At 38.7% G+C, this 16764-nt stretch overlaps 2 protein-coding genes across 5 annotated transcripts; one reads left to right on the forward strand and one right to left on the reverse strand.

The window, feature by feature from the left end:
* The first annotated feature begins 7755 nt into the window (after positions 1-7755).
* Positions 7756-15128, forward strand: LOC116247922 (anaphase-promoting complex subunit 10). Of its 4 annotated transcripts, XM_031620378.2 has the most exons (9): positions 7756-7985; positions 8796-8845; positions 9023-9091; positions 9983-10206; positions 11145-11205; positions 11273-11365; positions 12760-12830; positions 14495-14599; positions 14683-15128. In XM_031620378.2, the coding sequence occupies exons 4-9, from the start codon at positions 10034-10036 to the stop codon at positions 14750-14752; spliced, it is 573 nt and encodes a 190-aa protein (XP_031476238.1). In that variant the 5' UTR covers positions 7756-7985; positions 8796-8845; positions 9023-9091; positions 9983-10033; the 3' UTR covers positions 14753-15128. The 4 variants fall into 4 exon arrangements, with proteins under 4 accessions (XP_031476238.1, XP_031476235.1, XP_031476236.1 ...); XM_031620375.2 differs by lacking the exon at positions 8796-8845; XM_031620376.2 differs by lacking the exons at positions 8796-8845; positions 9023-9091.
* Positions 15129-15211: 83 nt separating this feature from the next.
* Positions 15212-16298, reverse strand: LOC116247921 (CBS domain-containing protein CBSX3, mitochondrial-like). The gene is made up of 5 exons (XM_031620374.2): positions 16035-16298; positions 15754-15835; positions 15592-15665; positions 15449-15509; positions 15212-15359 (listed from the first exon to the last, which is right to left on the reverse strand). The coding sequence occupies exons 1-5, from the start codon at positions 16278-16280 to the stop codon at positions 15220-15222; spliced, it is 603 nt and encodes a 200-aa protein (XP_031476234.1). The 5' UTR covers positions 16281-16298; the 3' UTR covers positions 15212-15219.
* Between the last annotated feature and the right edge of the window lie 466 nt (positions 16299-16764).

Consider the following 16764-nt stretch of genomic DNA (forward strand, 5'->3'; position numbering starts at 1 on the left):
CAATCATTATATATATATATATATATATATATATATATGTCTGATGGATTAGGCCCCATTGAGGGACAACTGCCATATAAGTCTGATGGATCAATGCACTCCGGTATAGCATCCAAGTATGGGATGCTTATGTTGGGATCATGGGACTAGGAAACACAAACACCGACACCATAGATGTATGGAGAGTCGTCATGCTAGGTTTGAGAGAGGCCATACTCAGAGGTAGGGAAGACGTAACTCCCACCCACGTTCAGCCGAAAAGCAGTTTGCAAAGTGGAGTGCGGAATATTTGGTTAATACCAACAATAGATGAGGAATTGAAGGGGTCAGAAATGTATAATTCAGGTTAAGACACGATCTCTGTGCCATTGACAAAGGCAAACGAAGGGGAGGCGCTTGGTGAGGGAGTGAACGTGAGGGTGATGGAGCTAGAGAGGAAGGGATAGTGATGAAGAACTCACGCATGATGTAGACTTGTGGCGGGGGCAGACGCGGTGATGGCAAAGCTGAAGTTGCTAAGCAGTGTGTAGGGCCCCGGCCGTGACGGCCAAGAAGGCGTTCTTGGGGTTCGACCCCAAACGCCACGGAGCATAGAGAATCACATCAATAGAGGACTTTGTTGTCATATTATCGAATACCCTCTCTTGTTCCCTTTGTGTATCTCTGATTGAATCTCACATAAATGGAGTCTAATCAAATACCGAAATCTATTGTCGACTGTGATTGACCAAGCGAGATTGTAGTTCAAGTTCACAAAAGCATTCGGCCTCATTGAGCGAGCGGTGGCATATACGTCTATTGGAGCAATGCATTTAGGAACATTGTCCGAGTGCCTGACCGTAACATTGTGATCGGGAGGGTTTCAGATGTTGGATAGTGGCCCTGAGCCCTATCCTTCCTTTGTAACTGTAAAGAAGATTCTGCAGTTACGAAATTAAAATGAAAAATAAGTTTACAAATTTAATGTTTCCGTTTTCATTCTTACCATAACTCTCCATGCCATAACCGTAGCCGGGACTGGGAAAATCCTGAGATGCGGTCTATAAAACCCAACTTCTATTCATCTACCGGATGATGGTTGTGTAATCAACCTGCGCCTCTCAGAAGCAAACCCCCAAATCGATTTCTCTCTTGCTTCTTCCTTTTCTCTTCTATTTTGTCAAAGGTGCTGCTACTGCTGAGTCGTAGTTGAAGGATCGCTGAAGTTTCCGCTGCATACTCTGTACCAACATTGGTATCAGAGCCAGGTTTTATCGAATTCAAAAATGACTTCAAGAGTGGGAGCCTCTGAACTAGCTAAGACTGAAAAACTCAGTGGAAATAATTTTTATGCATGGAAACGTATGATCATGTTGGCCTTAACTTTAGAAAGATTGATTTATGTGATCAACAAGTCCTTTCCTACTTTAGGAGACAAACCTACTGATGAGGAAAAGAAGGAATATGAGGCTTTTGAGAATGATAACTTGATGACCAAAACCATCATGTTAACATTCATGGAAGATGATTTGATCAGAGTGTTTGAAGACTGTCCAACAACAAAAGATATGTTAGATAGTATTTCATCTAAATTCAACACCACTACTACTATGCATGTTCAATTGTTGCTAGAACAGTATACCTTGTATAAAATGAAGGAATCAGATAGAGTTGTTGACCATGTTAACAAAATGTTGGTCATGGCTAAGGACCTAACAGTAGTGATAAATGTAATATCTGATAACATGCAAATATGAACCATTCTGAATAGTCTACCACCTTCTTGGGATATGGCTGTTATAGCGTTGAGTCTTCAGTTTGACACTTTAACTCTAGAGAAACTCCCCATACAATTAGCTATTCAGCAAGAACGTTTGATCAAGAAAAATGATGCAGAACTTATGAATGTTCAAGAAAAACCAACAAATCTTGCGCCTATAAGGTCTAAAAATTTTAAAAAGAAAAGCGATGGCAAGTTCAAAGACAATTTTGCAGGAACTTTAAGAACTCAAGGAACTGTAGTGAAATGCTATAGATGTGGAAAGCCAGGATACATAAAAAAGAACTGCATGACAAAATTCTCGAACAAAAAGGACAACAAGAGTCAGAACAACAAAAACAAAGGAAAAGATCACGAGAACTACAATGAAGAAGTCATTTGTGTTGTCTCAGAGTGCTTGTTTGCAGATGGAGATCTAACTGGTTGGTGGGTTGATTCGGGGGCTACTCGTCACATTGCAAAGACAAAAGAAGACATGATTCATATGGAAAACCTGAGTCCAGGAATGCAAAAAGTTTATATGGGTAACAATTCATACTGTGATGTAATGGGAGTTGGGACATATCGACTGAATGTTGATGGTACAAGCATCATTCTTACTGAAGTCTTGTATGTTCCCTCCATGCGGAGGAACTTAGTGTCAGTCCCGGCTTTGACTGGAAAATGTTTTGAAGTTCGTTTTGTTTCAGAAAAAGTTACAGTGGGAAAACATGGGAGGACCATGTTCGATGAAAAATATGTTAAGGAACATGGTATGTTTAAACTTAATGAAATGAATAAATCTTCCAATTCTGCTTATATTGATTGTGCAATGAATGTGAGTACAAATCTATGGCATGAAAGATTAGGCCATGTAAGCATCAATAAGATGAAGACCTTAGCACAACAAGGTATTATACCTGACATAAATGTAAATGATTTCACGAAATGTAAAGCTTGTCTATATGGAAAGATGACAAGAAAACCATTTCCATCTGAAGTAATTCGGGCCACTGATTTATTGGAAATAATCCATACCGATATTTGTGGACATTTTAGAGTCCAAACACATAGTGGCAAGTTATACTTCATAACCTTTATTGACGACTTCTCAAGATTTGGTTATATTTATCTTATTAAATATAAGTCAGAAGCACTCGAAAAATTCAAGGAATATAAATATGAAGTCGAGAGACAACTTGGGAAAAATATCAAGGTTATAAGGTCTGATCGAGGAGGTGAATATACATCAAATGAATTCCTCGAACACTGCAAAGACCTTGAAATTAATAGTCAAAGAACAATGCCTAGGATACCGCAGCAGAATGGTGTTGCTGAGAGGTGCAACAGAACCCTCTTAAATATGGTGAGATCCATGTTGGCAGGTGCACAATTACCCAAAGTTTTTTGGGGAGAGGCTGTGTTAACAGCCATGTATACTATAAATCGAGTGCCCTGCAAGGCAGTACCAACCACTCCTTAGTGTGAAACCAAACTTAAGACATCTAAAGAGATGGGGATCTGTAGCACATGTAAAAGTTTTAAATCCAAAAATGAATAAACTGGATAGCAGATCAGTAAAATGTGTGTTTATTGGATATCCAAAAGGATGCAAAGGCTATAGATTATACCACTCTATTATGGGGCTCATAGAAAGTAGAGATGTAGAGTTTCTTGAAGAACTCAATAACAAAGACAATAATCCAATGGAAGATCATAAAGATCTATTGGAGGATCTGATTTATTCAGATGATCAGTCTGACAATGAACCGACTGGGGATCAGTCTGGCAATGAACCGACTGGAGAACAGTCTGGTAATGAACCGACTGTGGATCAGTTTGACAATGAACCAACTGAGCATAGAGAATCACATCAATAGAGGACTCTGCTGTCATATTATTGAATACCCTCTCTTGTTTCCTTTGTGTATCTCTGATTGAATCTCACAAAAATGGAGTCTAATCAAATACCGAAATCTATTGTCGACTGTGATTGACCAAGCAAGATTGTAGTTCAAGTTCACAAAAGCATTCGGCCTCATTGAGCGAGCGGTGGCATATACGTCTATTGGAGCAATGCATTCAGGAACATTGTCTGAGTACTTGACCGTAACATTGTGATCGTGAGGGTTTGAGACTCCAGACCAGTAGCAAAGGTGTACGAAGAATCGTCATGCCAAGTTCGGAAGAGGCCAGAATCAATGGCGGGTGAGATGTAGCTGCTTGAGTATCGTTGGTGAACAATCCTTACTTTTGCCTTGTTTGCTACTTCCAAAAATTGGAGATTGTTTACTTCTGAACATTTCAGGTTTAGGTCATGGAATACATGTTGGTTCTGCATCATTTGATCTCTTCCCCATTCACAGTGAATAGGATCGGATATAGGTGTATAGCTGGTAGAACTGTTTTGGTCATTTTGGGCATATGTCTGGCTCTATAATTTTGGAGGTATTTTATGCATATTGGCCATTTAAGGTTCTGTTTTGTACCATAATTAGACAGACAACTAATAAAATATGTTCCCATAGGTTTCTCTAATTTATAATTGCTCTCCTTGTATGTGTGTTTATCTGCTGAGCTTATTAGTTTGTTTTTTCCACCAACTCATGCCCATCCACTCGTATAGATGTATGACAATCTCACAATACAGATCAGTTAGACACATAAAAGTCTCTCTCTCTCTCTCCATATGTGTTCATCCATTCAAGAAATAAAGAGTGAACGTCACCTGCCTCATCCCTCAAACATCTTTCGCATGAAGGTGTAAGGTGCTTCTTTTGTACGATAGAGTTATTTTGTACATCATGTTTTATTTATATATATACATATAGTTCATGACCAAATCGGCAAATTCAGAATCCAAGTAGTTAAGAATATATCCATCATGTACTTGTGTTTGGTTGAGTACATTTAACTCATTTTATCACTCCTTAGATTATAGCCATCTGATCACATGAAATGAAGCATTTCTTCCCTGCCTACAAGAGCGTTTTTTGTGAAACTAATATTTCATTGGAATGTTTTTGTATATGTGCGTGTTAATCGTGTAGGTATGTTTTGTCTTTGTGTCTGAATGTTGAACTTCATATGTATCCACTTTTAAATATTAGACACTCCATGATCTTTTGTAATTGAAAATAAAAAAAAATCTTAATCTTATTGCATATATTTTAATCCAAAGTTTATCACAGTCACAGCTTGAATTTTATTGCATATATCTAAATTTTTTGGTAATTGAAAATAAAAAAGGTGCAGTCCTAGAGCTTTTTGAGAAGAGTGATAAGAGCAGGGTTCACAGGCATTCGTTTAAATCCGATTGATTCCGACTGGCTATAAACAAATGACTGGTAATTGAGTATATAATTACGAAAGACTTGTTAAATAAGAGAAAATATGTCAAATAGCAAAAAACTGAATGAAACGATGACAGCTAAATCTAAACTACGTCGTATATATTTTTCAGTCCATTGAATTTGAATGCGCTGGTGGTTCAGGCTGATTCGAATCGAATTTAACAACGTGGACAATAACACTTTACAGTTGTTGATTCATCAAGGGTGATATGTACATACAAGGGAATATTGAAAACCTGATCTTGAGTGGACGGTGACAGTGAAATGAATTACTTGCCTGTGATCCCCAGGCTTAATCATGCGGTTTCTAGTGGTTTTGAGGGTGATCAAACATGGGTTCGGGATTAGCAATTTTTAAACAATTAGTCAAACCAATGGTGAAGTGGTTCACCGCAAGATCTCTATTCCTATGAAGAAACCCATCGATACAGATTTAGGACGGTGGGAGTGATCACCTATACATCAGTAGGTGGCCACCGGTATAGATCAATACCCGAGATTGCTTGCAGTATGCTAGAGTACCGGCGAGTACAATCACCGGTATAGGTATATTGGCTATAAGGTCGAACGATCAATTCCGATGACGAATGTCAGTTAGATTTACAACGACGAGAATATTGCAAATCTAAAGTGAATATGCTTTAGATTTACTTTACGAAACTTAAGTGGTATTCTTAATTAGAACCAATTCCATTGAGACAACCAACAAACTGAGAAGAAACCTAGAGGACATAATTAGCAGTTTCTACCGACCACATTTATCTCACTAGCAACCAATTTGACCCTGCAGATGGCAATCTTGAGGCGGTCTGCAGAAACCCCAAGGAAAGAATTTCTTATAAAAGTCTTGAGTAATGAGTGTGTCTCCTGTTTTGTTATATAGATATAGACTTGTAAATATGTGTGGTGGTGTTCCTGTACCCAAGTATGCACCATACCCGGCACCTATACCAAAACCCATACCAACACCTGCACCTTACTTATGTGACATGGTTGTGTATGTGTTTTCGGGCTAAGGCGCACTAATACTCGCATCCAAATTTTTAAGGGTCAAATATGAACAAGGACCAACTTAATAGTGTCGCTTGAATGTTTTGTTAAAAGTAACCGCAGCCGGGTTTTGTGAGAATAACAAATTTGGTCCATATGCCTTGGCTATGCGAATGAGGAATCTGTCTTCACTCGATAAAAGAAATTTGACAGTCTGACATTTGTAGGTGTGTTGGCTAAAATTTGCAAAATATAACCGTAATTTATGTCAACCTTGAATTACATGGTGGATCGAGGCTACAGCCACCAATTATTTTCTGACAAAGTATTGGCAAAGAAAAACCCCACGATTATTGAGAAGTGAAGCTTTCTACCTTGGCTCCGCCCCTGCACTCCCTCCAACCCATCAAATTATTATTATTCTTGAGTGCTCGTACAACATAAATTTTGAAGTTTGGCAGTGTGAAAGCTGTGGCCAGTTCTATCGGGAGGTGAGAACTTTTCTGTTGGTTTCATCTTGTAAATTTGCTATTCATTTTATGCTTAATTATGTCATGTAGGTGATTAAGTTGCGGTGGTTTCTTTGTTTGTTGGGCATAAGCATAATCTGAAAGGTTAATTTGTTAACTTTTCTGTATTCTTGTGATATCACACCTGAATCCACATAGTTTGATCCTCACACCTGACCTCTCTGTCTCTGTCTCGCTCGCTTTCTCTCTGCAGTTACATGTGTGAATCTGGTGAGTGAAATCTTGCTTACTTGAGTTGTTTCTATCGAAAATATCAGTGTTTAGGAGCACATGTGATGCAGCAGAAGTCTTTTCTCCTTTTCTCGCTTGCTCTTCTTAGATGTTTGACAAGTGTCATAAATTTTACAAATTTTGTACATTTTATATGGTTTCTCAAACACAAGTAAACATTTTCAGAAAACTCTTTGCACACAATTAAAACATTTTAGCAGCTTTATTGATGCTTCCTAGTTCATACACTTTTATAGACATTTTTAAAAGTTGACTTTTAACATTTATTAAAAAAGTTGAAACAAATTTTAGTAATATACATCTTGGCAAACTCTTGTGTAAACCTTCCTCACACAAAGAGTTTCTTTTTTTTTTTTTTCTTTTTTTTAAGCGGGCAATATTATGAAAAAAATACTTCGCCGTTTAAAATGCAAAATAATATTTGTGACTATAGTATATACGTTTAGTGGACATAGGAGTCACTTGCGAGTTGTTCTAGGCTCACTTGTCCATCTTTTCTTGCATTAGCAATGGTGGGAAAGTAAGTAGCAATGTTTCCAATTTCTTTCTCTCTCTCCTCCGGCCATTCAATCTACTAAAATAAAACAACATACATATATCATTTTTAACAAAGGAGAGTTTATTCTTTTCCTTCACATTTTCCCATTTTTTTCACAACTATCGGATCGTCGGAACGTTGGCAATGGATTGACTTACAAACAAACGTTAACAACAAACATGTTTACAAGATTTTTACCAAAATAATACAATCGAAATGCATGTAAAAAGTAATAAGCGGAAATTTTCCTACACAGAAAATACGATATGACTAGAAAGAAAAAAAAAAGTGGTCAAAATACCGAAATTTTTTATGTATATCGTCTTTGGAAAGGTATATACGGAGAAAAACGTTACTTTTAAAATGTCGGAAAGAATGGCGGGACGCGAACAGAAATTGGCAACGTTCCGCTTCTCCTGTATGAGACTGAAACCCTTGCTCCTCCTGCCGCTCAGCAGAAACCGGAGGAAGGGAAGAAGGAGGGCACAGAGGCAGCCTCCAACGCCGGCGTCTCACCTAGTCTTCCTCCCCTCACAGATCGACTTCTCCAGGGTCGACCTCGACTCCATCCAGCTTTCTCCTGGCGAGAATTTGGGCATCTTGAGGTAAAATTTTCCACTCCTGATTCCTCTGAAACCACGTGTCTTGGTCGATTCCGGTTTTGAGAACGTCATCGTGGTCGACAACCTCCCCGTCTTCGGGCCCGACAAGTTTGAGAAGCTGGAGGGCGTCGTTAGAAAGATATTTGGGCAGATCGGCGTGATTAAGGAGAAGGGCCTACAAAATGGATGCCTTCGAATCCCGTGACTCAGAAGTTGCAAGGTTATTGCTTCATCGAGTTCAATACCCCACCGGCGATGGCTGCAAGCAGCAAAAAATGAAAAGCCCTAACTGGCAATTTTAATTTCCTTGGGTTTCGATCGCACCCTGCACCCCTCTCCAGGAGTGCGATCGAAATCCACGGATCATAATCCCCGATTTCCCCGATGGAAATCCGGGATTGCGATCCCGTGTTTGCCTGGAAAGGCTGAAAATTTGAAAATCGGGATGAGGAACCCACTTCAACAGTGGTGTCTGTCTCGGTAAATACTCTGGTGCTTTTGTAAAGCTTCTTCAAAATCCTTTCACCTACTTGAAGTCTGCTTTCCATCCACGAATTTTGAGCCTTGGGTTGCCTGGTCCAGCAGCCGTTTGACTTCCTTTAATTTTACAACTTGCCTGGATCCATTATTGACCACGTACTAAGAGAGAATCTCCCTCTATAAATTTAAGTTACTCCCAAACTTATGGATCAAGTTTCCCTGTATCTTTGTGACACATATTCAAGGGTAAAATATCCTAACCAAGTTTGACGGTTTCCTTTAGGCATGCTGATTTTTTGAGTTAATGTTTAAATATGTACCACCTTGTTTCAGTAAATCCTGCAGCAGACAAGGCTTCATCGGCTCCACTTTCACATTGCTGTGTTTGTTTCACTTTCTCTTTTCAGTAAATTTATGTCGACTATTCTTAGACATTGCAAAATCACAAATTCATATTGCAACCCCAATAAAGATTCCTAAACTGTTCAATGATATGTTGTTTGTAAAATTTTGACAACTTAGCCTTGACCTTTCATGGAATATCCCACTTCTCTTGCCAGAAAAAGTAGCATGATGCAAGCTGGGACTGAAAGCACAGGCCAAGGGCTAGAATCCTTAAGGCATTAAGGGTGAGAAATTGCAGCACTCAAATCACCCTTAAATATGTTAGACGAATGATTGTGATGAGGATTCAGAGATAAACATGCTAGAAGCTTATTTATGATTTTGGAATTTTGACTCGAGAATTAAAATTCTTAGACCATCAAGTGATCAAACACCCCTTAATTTACTTTCATTTCTTCAAAATTTTGTCGACTATTTCATACATCCCATGTAGTTGTTCTTTTAAAGTTTTTTCCGCAATTGTCGCTTGGAAGCTTCTTTTGACATTTTGGGTATGTGAGGGGCTTTTAAAAAGGAAAGGGGAGAGAAATCTGTTTCCTTTTGCTCTTTAAGTCACATGGGTGCGGGTGCGCCAAACATGGTGGTGCACCTACGTCGACTTTGGTGCGGGTGCGGCCCGACACAACACCTGCTCGGTCAAACTGAATCGGGTGCTGCTGACCCACACCCGTTCTTCTTTTCTCTTGTTTTTTTCATTTTTTTTCCTTCCCCTATCTTTCCCTCTTCTCTTTCTCCTCTCCTATTTTATTTAATAAAACATTGAATTTTATATGAGATTAAGGTAACTTTGATAAAAAGGTTTTAAAAAATTGACAAAAATACTTGTATAATAGATAAGATATATATATATATATATATATATACACACACACACACACACACACACACACACACACACACACACACACACTTAGTTTGTTTTTGGAATGTGCTGCATCCGGCGCCGGCACTGGTACCCACACCCCGCACCCATGTGACATAGTTTTGCTCCCTCTCTTTCACCTCTTTCTCCCTCTTGGTGAGTTTCATCTCCTTTTCCACTCTTCCTATTTATTTCTCTCTTCCTCACTCTTGGTATCTAGACTCAGCTTCTCTCTCCTTTTTTGCCCAATCAGTGAAAGCTGCAAAGCATTTCAAGACTCATTTCAGAACTACACTAGAGGAGAATGGCGACAGAATCAGAGGGGGAGGAGGAGGTAAAGCAAGCAGGAAGTCCAGAGCTTATTGTTGATGACAATCTGTGGGAAATGGCTAAAAAGGCTGCTTGGAGTGTCAGTTCATTCAAACAAGGCAATGGAGTCCTCTCTCTAACTGATGGCAACCTAGACACTTACTGGCAGTAAGCTCTCTCTCTTTCTCATTTTTAGAACATAAGTAGCATCAAATACTAACACTATGTGTGCTAGTATCATTTGTCATTAGTTTTCAAGAAGTCAATAATCACTTAAATTTCATTCTTAACACAATCAAACAATTGAAATTGAGAATATATATGTGTGTGTGTGTGAAAACGGTCAAGGATTCATTAATTATGGACTGTCCGATCAAGTCAACTGATGGTTTATATAGTGGTATATTTTAATTTTAAAAAAGTAACTTTATGAAACACAATTACTCATAGAGGAGTTCACATAGCCTTCATATTTACAATTTTTTCGCACGTATGTGGCATGTATATATGTATGTATGCCTTGAGAGCTTTTACCAATTGACTCTTAATTCTTTAAAACAAATTATGTTTAAGTTTGTGGCATTTATGTTGATGCGGAGGCTGTCAATTTCCTTTTTTGGATTTCCTATTGATGCTGACTGAGTAAACTTTTTGTGAAGCTATGATCTTCATTTATCTTGGCCTCAAGTGTCAAATTTGAGGTACATATTTTGTGAACTTTTCTCTGAAGTTAATGCCTGCATAAGAGAGATATGCAGACATTGAAAGATACATGTAAGACTGTTGAAGAGAGTGTCTCAGCAGCTTTAGACCAGAATCCCTTCTTCCACAGTGTGCCTGTTAGGTACTTTATAACCCATAAATCAATAACCAGAAAAACTCTTGCATCTATGCTGGATAGAAAATAACTGAAAGCAGTTAGATGCATATGAACTTTTAGTTTGTAGTTCCAGATGGTTGTGAAGATGTGACAGATTTTGCCAATTCTATATGTCTTAATATATGCAATTCTAACTGCAATTTTTATTCTTTTGTTCTTCATGAGCTGTTTTGCGACCCTGCTTTAGATTTTTTTAGCAGTTTTTTGAGACAACTTTCATTTGCAGATCAGATGGTGCACAACCTCATCTAGTAAATATCCAATTTCAGAAGAAAGTCAAGCTTCAGGTTTGACCCTCCATTTATGATCTCAACGGTGCCTCAAGGATTTGATGTCCATAGACTTATTGTGCAGTTATTGGTACTCTACGTTGACTTCAAGCTTGACGAGAGCTACACACCTAGCAAAATATCAATACGTGCTGGTGATGGTTTCCATAATTTGAAGGTAATTTTTTTGTGGGGCCTATGTTAGTGTCACTAATTTTATCTTGTGAGAATTATTGCAGGCCTTTTAGTATTAGAGGTTACTTTTTCATGTCTCCTCTGACTTGATCACTTGCTTCTTCTAAGGCTCATAAATGCAATATTTGGAATTTCATTGCATTTTTCATCTGGGTATTTTTCCAAATTTCTGCTGTTCTAAGATCTAGTTGTGTTCATCTGAGATCATTTACGTAAAAGGTTATGTTATAGAATTGTCACATAGGATCCACTTATCATATGTTTAAGGAGTACTTTTATGTTATGTTCCATGGTATACAACAGAGTGCCTTTCTATCTCTTTTTGCTTGCTTGCTTGCACAGGTGTGCTTGTGTGCATGAACATGCATGGGCATTGATGTTAGGAAAAGGTGCTGAATTCACATACATATACACACCTATGGGGTGTATGTAGTTATTTGAAAATTATACTTGTCGATATTTTTCCGCATGCACAGACCCTCAAAATTCAAATGCACAAAGACATTGTAGTTCTTCCGTCAAGATGTATGGATATAACTGTAAGACATGATTCGTTGCCAATACTTTACTTGCCATGTGAAGTTGGAGAATTGGACTACCTACTTCCTTATGCACATCCCTGAACCTCCTATGTGCCATTCCTAATCCCCATTTTCTGCCACAGGATAGATTCATTGGTTTACGTTTAAAGAGACAGGTTGGCGTGAACTAGCAGTAACTATGTTTAGAAGGAGTATACACAAATTGCCAAGGCAATGAACAGTTGTATTGTGACTTTTGATAGTAATTACCTGTGAAGGGCTTCAATATTCATGTATATGCATATGCCTCTACTTTGCACATGAACATTATATTTTGAACGTTTGGTTGGTTGGGTAATCTACTGCACATAACATATCCTTATGCAAATATGTGTCACTATTAGTTCTTTTTTCTTATGTGCTTATATATTGCAGATATAGTTGTTAAACAGGTGCTTATATATTATCAGGTCCTTCTTTGTATTCTTTACATATTTAAGGTACTCTGGTTATGAAGTTTGTTCTTCTTTTCAACATAGCTTTAGGTGCATATTGTGTTTCACTGAGCATTGAACAAGAACATATAGACAGCCTTAGTTCCTCTTCTTCTTCTTCAGCACTTGGTATGCTTGTCATAAGTATAGATGATACCTATCTGATACACATTGCGGTTGGTTCAGTTTAACTTCTTCTTTGTAAGCTTTGTGTTACTCAGTAAGATTAGTACAGTTTGACTGTATTTGAACAAGAGTTGGAAACTCGTTTTTTTGGCTATTGCATGCTTCAGCAATTGCTTGCAAGTCCACCTACTTTCAGGCTGGCCTCAGGAATTCATATTCTTATTTCATTTCTGCAGGAAGTTAAAATGATGGAACTTGAGAAGCCGATTGGTTGGATCCACATACCCCTTTCTGGAAGTGACCCTCGGTAACCAACGTCATTGATTTTTTGCAAATGTTCAAGCCTCTGCATGCTTTGGATATCCCGCTTGTGTATAGTTGATTGGCAGTTATGGAGAAACTGTTTTCCATATTCCTATTTATATGCAAGAATTGTATGGTCCAGTTCAACTTTTTGATACCCCATATAGTATTAGCACATCTCTGTCTGTTTTTGCATCTCCACTTGCTGCATTAAACTCCATCTTTGTCAACATTCTTTAAGCCCTCAAGCTGCGAATAAGTCATCCTTCTTTCCAGATTGAAGCACAATTTACTAATGGGTATTGATTATAGTTTACCATACTTGAGTTATCTGGAGTGAAAACAAAACTGCCCTTCATTACATGAACTGAGATACCGATGTAGAATATAATTGACTGATAACCCAGTCAGACTATTAAGTTATACCCTGATGGGGCATTGATGGACGACGCTAGAAATGTAGAACCATGCCAGTAACCTTGTTTAAGTGTCAAAAGTAATTTGAAATAACTTGTTCTCATGCTAAAACTAGGTTTTTAAATTCCAACAAGGTCTTAGACTGTTAAGATAATCTAAAAAGGCTGTACATCACTATAGCTTTTGTCCAAGTAGATCAAGTTTACAATGTTATGTTTGTTTGGTGCTTTTTTGCTAATGCTTTCAAGTTTTTGTGTTTAATCATGCTTCCAATAAAGCATGAGGATAAAATGAACAAGAAAAGGTCGAAGTAAAAAAAAGTCCTAATCATCTAATTGCCTAAATCAAGTAACCAAAGAACTTTGCTTTGTGTTTCAACTGGTCCCATGCTAATGAAAGTTGCTGTGGCATTTTATTCTTGGTGTGTGGTCTAGTTTATAACTTTATGACTTGTCTAATAGGCTTCTGGTGGTCTCAAGACGGTTTTCTATTATATGAGTATGGTGTGAGAATCTAGTATTCATTTCTCGGTCATCCTTGCTGAAACAAATGGCTTGCTGTATAGGCAGGTTACGGTGTTATTCTTGAGGCATGAAGTTGGAACACCAAAAAAAATTGTTTAATAGGTTAACTGCTTGCATGTTTTAGGTAATGAACTTCAAGTTTTTTCTTCTTTTTTTTTTCCCCTTTGCTTTTCAGCAGGATGAATTGTCGATATCTCAAAGTTTTCCATATGGTCTGAATATATGCTTTACTGGAAGTTTGACTTTGTAGGGCATTGTTATGTCATCAAATATTGTAGCTAGTAAGAGTTCCCCAATACATGCTTTTTACTAGTAGTTCAGGACATGCAGATTAGTTGTTTCTCCCTGGCTGAATTTTCTTGGGTTCCAATTGTGCTGGTCTGCACTGGATCTGGATGTGGCGTTTTCTAGTCATTTTAGTTAGATAGACTTCAGGTTCTTTGTCCTATGAACTGCACTGCATGGAGTTCACTCGTTTGTGTTTTTCAATCAAATGAGAACATGCAGTATTAATTTAATTCACAGTTGTCTCATTTTTCATAAACAAACATGGCAGGACAGTGTGATGCATATAGATATCTTGGAGTTTTGTTATCTGAATGTGAATATGTGACTATATAGTTCAAGTATTTTTGCCTGTTGAAGTCCATTAAGTATTTTTCTGATTATCTGGGCATGATATTTAGTTTACTAGTCTGTGTAATCTCCAAGCTTTTTGATGCTGCAGAGAAACATTTATCCACACTTTCATGCTTCAGATAGCTGTGTTGTCTAATCACCTGAATGGAAGGGATACACATATTCGTCAAATACGAGTTTATGGTCCTCGACCGTATGTCAGAATTCCTAGCTTCTTTCTGTTCTAGCTTTTTCAATTACCGAAGGATTCTCTTCTAACATGTTTATGTCACATAGGAATCCTGTTCCTCATCAGCCTTTTCACTTCACATCAAGGGAGTTCACCATGTATTCATCTGTGAGATGAAGTGAACAGACTGACCTGTCCTTTGGTGTTCTGCATCTAACTTCTCTACCGCCTTCTACAGTCAATTTGAGTTAATGAAACTTGATGCTGAAACAGCTTTGAGCATCGTGCTTTTTAATCCCATCTTTTGTGTGGGTTTCAACAGCAACGGCAAACTTAGCGACTGTTGTAGGCTTTGGAGCATTTTGCCCAATGTTTCGTGAAAAAGGATTTCTTAACTTGGCAAATAGTTGTCAATTTTGACATGCGAGCGGCCTAGTAAGTGTATGGGGGAGAAATTGTTACTTGCAGGTTGTAATGTGTATACATTTTCATAAATGTGAATACTCAGGGATCAGTCTCCTGCAGCAGATCTGTGGATGCCCTGTTTGCTCAAGAGATCAAGAGCATGATTCGTTTCAGGAACAGTTTTCTCTTAATTCAGGTTCATCTTCTCTTTTTCGAGTTTAAACGTGCTTCAAAGAGCTTTAATAGCCTCGTTGGATGAACTCATTCAAGCGCTTTAGCTCTTTCTCTTGCTCCTCCACTATTGCTTGAATGACATCTCTTATGGAGATAATCGCCGTCATCTTCTCGTCTATGACAGGCACGTGCCTGATTCCGTATTCTGCACCATTTGCATGCAATTGAAAGGATCATTAGGATGTTGCATGGTAAAAGTGGGCAACGAATAACCACATTTTCCACGAAGCTTACCTGTCATCAGTTGCATTGCTTGAAGAAGGCTGGTGTCAGAAGCCACGGTTATGAGCTTGTTCTGCGTATGGATGTCAGCGGTGGCGTAAGAATCTGCATAAAAGATGATACTCCCATCCCAGGTTAAAGAAAGGAACTAATACCTCGCCGGTCATGATATCTCCCACCTTGGTGGCTTTGGGGGACCTTTCCTGTATAACGACCTTTCTCATATAGTCTGCAACGCCATTCTCTCAACAAACCGTCAGAAAATCTAGAAATTCCATCCTTATTGTTAAGGAACCGAAAGCACATCCAACAGGCACCTCTTTCTGTTATAATTCCTGCAATCAACTTGCGCTCTCCAGGCTTGACGACCACCAAAGCTCCAACGTCATGTTGTGTCATCTGTAAAATTTGAAGCTCGTGTTAATGTTAACATCGGAGTTTTAATTCGTGTTCTTTTTTTTTTTTTTTTTTCCCGTGGAGGCATCCACGATTTGGGTCATAATATGGGTCTTCCTGGGGTCGTCCCTCCGGATATCAAAAGGTTATGAGGACCTGGAAGAGCCATACTAGCCAGGGCTCTGTATTTAGAGAAGAATACCTTCTTGGCTGCGTCATATGCACTGTCATGAGGATGGCACCAAATCAGCGAGGACTTGTCTTTCTGTTTCAGGAGTTCTTCGACTGTCGTGTTTAACATGCTATTTTCTCCACGAGCTCCAGAGGCGAAGAATCTAAAATGCGGAAAAGCAATGTTGGGCTTGCTCAAGTTGTTACTTCTCGTAGCGGGATTCCACAAAGCTGGGCGTCCTTGCAGGAGAAGATTTCTCATGCAGCTTCCTCTCATTGCTGCTCTTCACCCTTTTGACACTTGCAATGGCGATGGTATCCACAATCATGTGCGCATTTATATGCTTGTAACGGTGCTGGTCGAGAAGCTCGGAAAAGAATCAAAAGTTATTCCCCGAAAGCCCCGACTGTGGTTGCCCCGTAAGTCCGTAATACTTTTCCCGTGACGAAAGACTTATCTGTTAATTTTTCGAACCTTTTTCCTTATTGCTTTCTTCCTTTGGACGATGGGGATAGATACCTAAGTTCGTTGATCCTTTCCTTCGGCTTACTAAATTGTGACTTGGTCCCAAGGAATATGGTTACTGACTCCACAAAGCCGGTTTTCATCGTCTGCTCTAGGCTTCTACCTGAGGATATCTTTTTCTGACATAGATCCACAATTCTAGCAAGACCTCCGGGCAACTGCCTGCAAGAGAGAGGGAGAGGAAGATTGCCAACTTCATCACAATAAAATCAATCGCTACTTTTAATGGAAAGGT

Source organism: Nymphaea colorata, chromosome 2, assembly GCF_008831285.2.
Source record: "Nymphaea colorata isolate Beijing-Zhang1983 chromosome 2, ASM883128v2, whole genome shotgun sequence".
Lineage (NCBI taxonomy): Eukaryota > Viridiplantae > Streptophyta > Magnoliopsida > Nymphaeales > Nymphaeaceae > Nymphaea > Nymphaea colorata.

Coding starts and splice junctions, on each gene's coding strand:
- LOC116247922 (XM_031620378.2), top strand. CDS start 10,034: ATGGCGACAGAATCAGAGGGGGAGGAGGAGGTAAAGCAAGCAGGAAGT. Junction 11,366..12,759: donor ATGGTTTCCATAATTTGAAG/GTAATTTTTTTG, acceptor TCATTTCTGCAG/GAAGTTAAAATGATGGAACT. Junction 12,831..14,494: donor CTTTCTGGAAGTGACCCTCG/GTAACCAACGTC, acceptor TTGATGCTGCAG/AGAAACATTTATCCACACTT.
- LOC116247921 (XM_031620374.2), bottom strand. CDS start 16,280: ATGAGAGGAAGCTGCATGAGAAATCTTCTCCTGCAAGGACGCCCAGCT. Junction 15,666..15,753: donor AGGAATTATAACAGAAAGAG/GTGCCTGTTGGA, acceptor ATGGCGTTGCAG/ACTATATGAGAAAGGTCGTT. Junction 15,360..15,448: donor AGCAATGCAACTGATGACAG/GTAAGCTTCGTG, acceptor CAAATGGTGCAG/AATACGGAATCAGGCACGTG.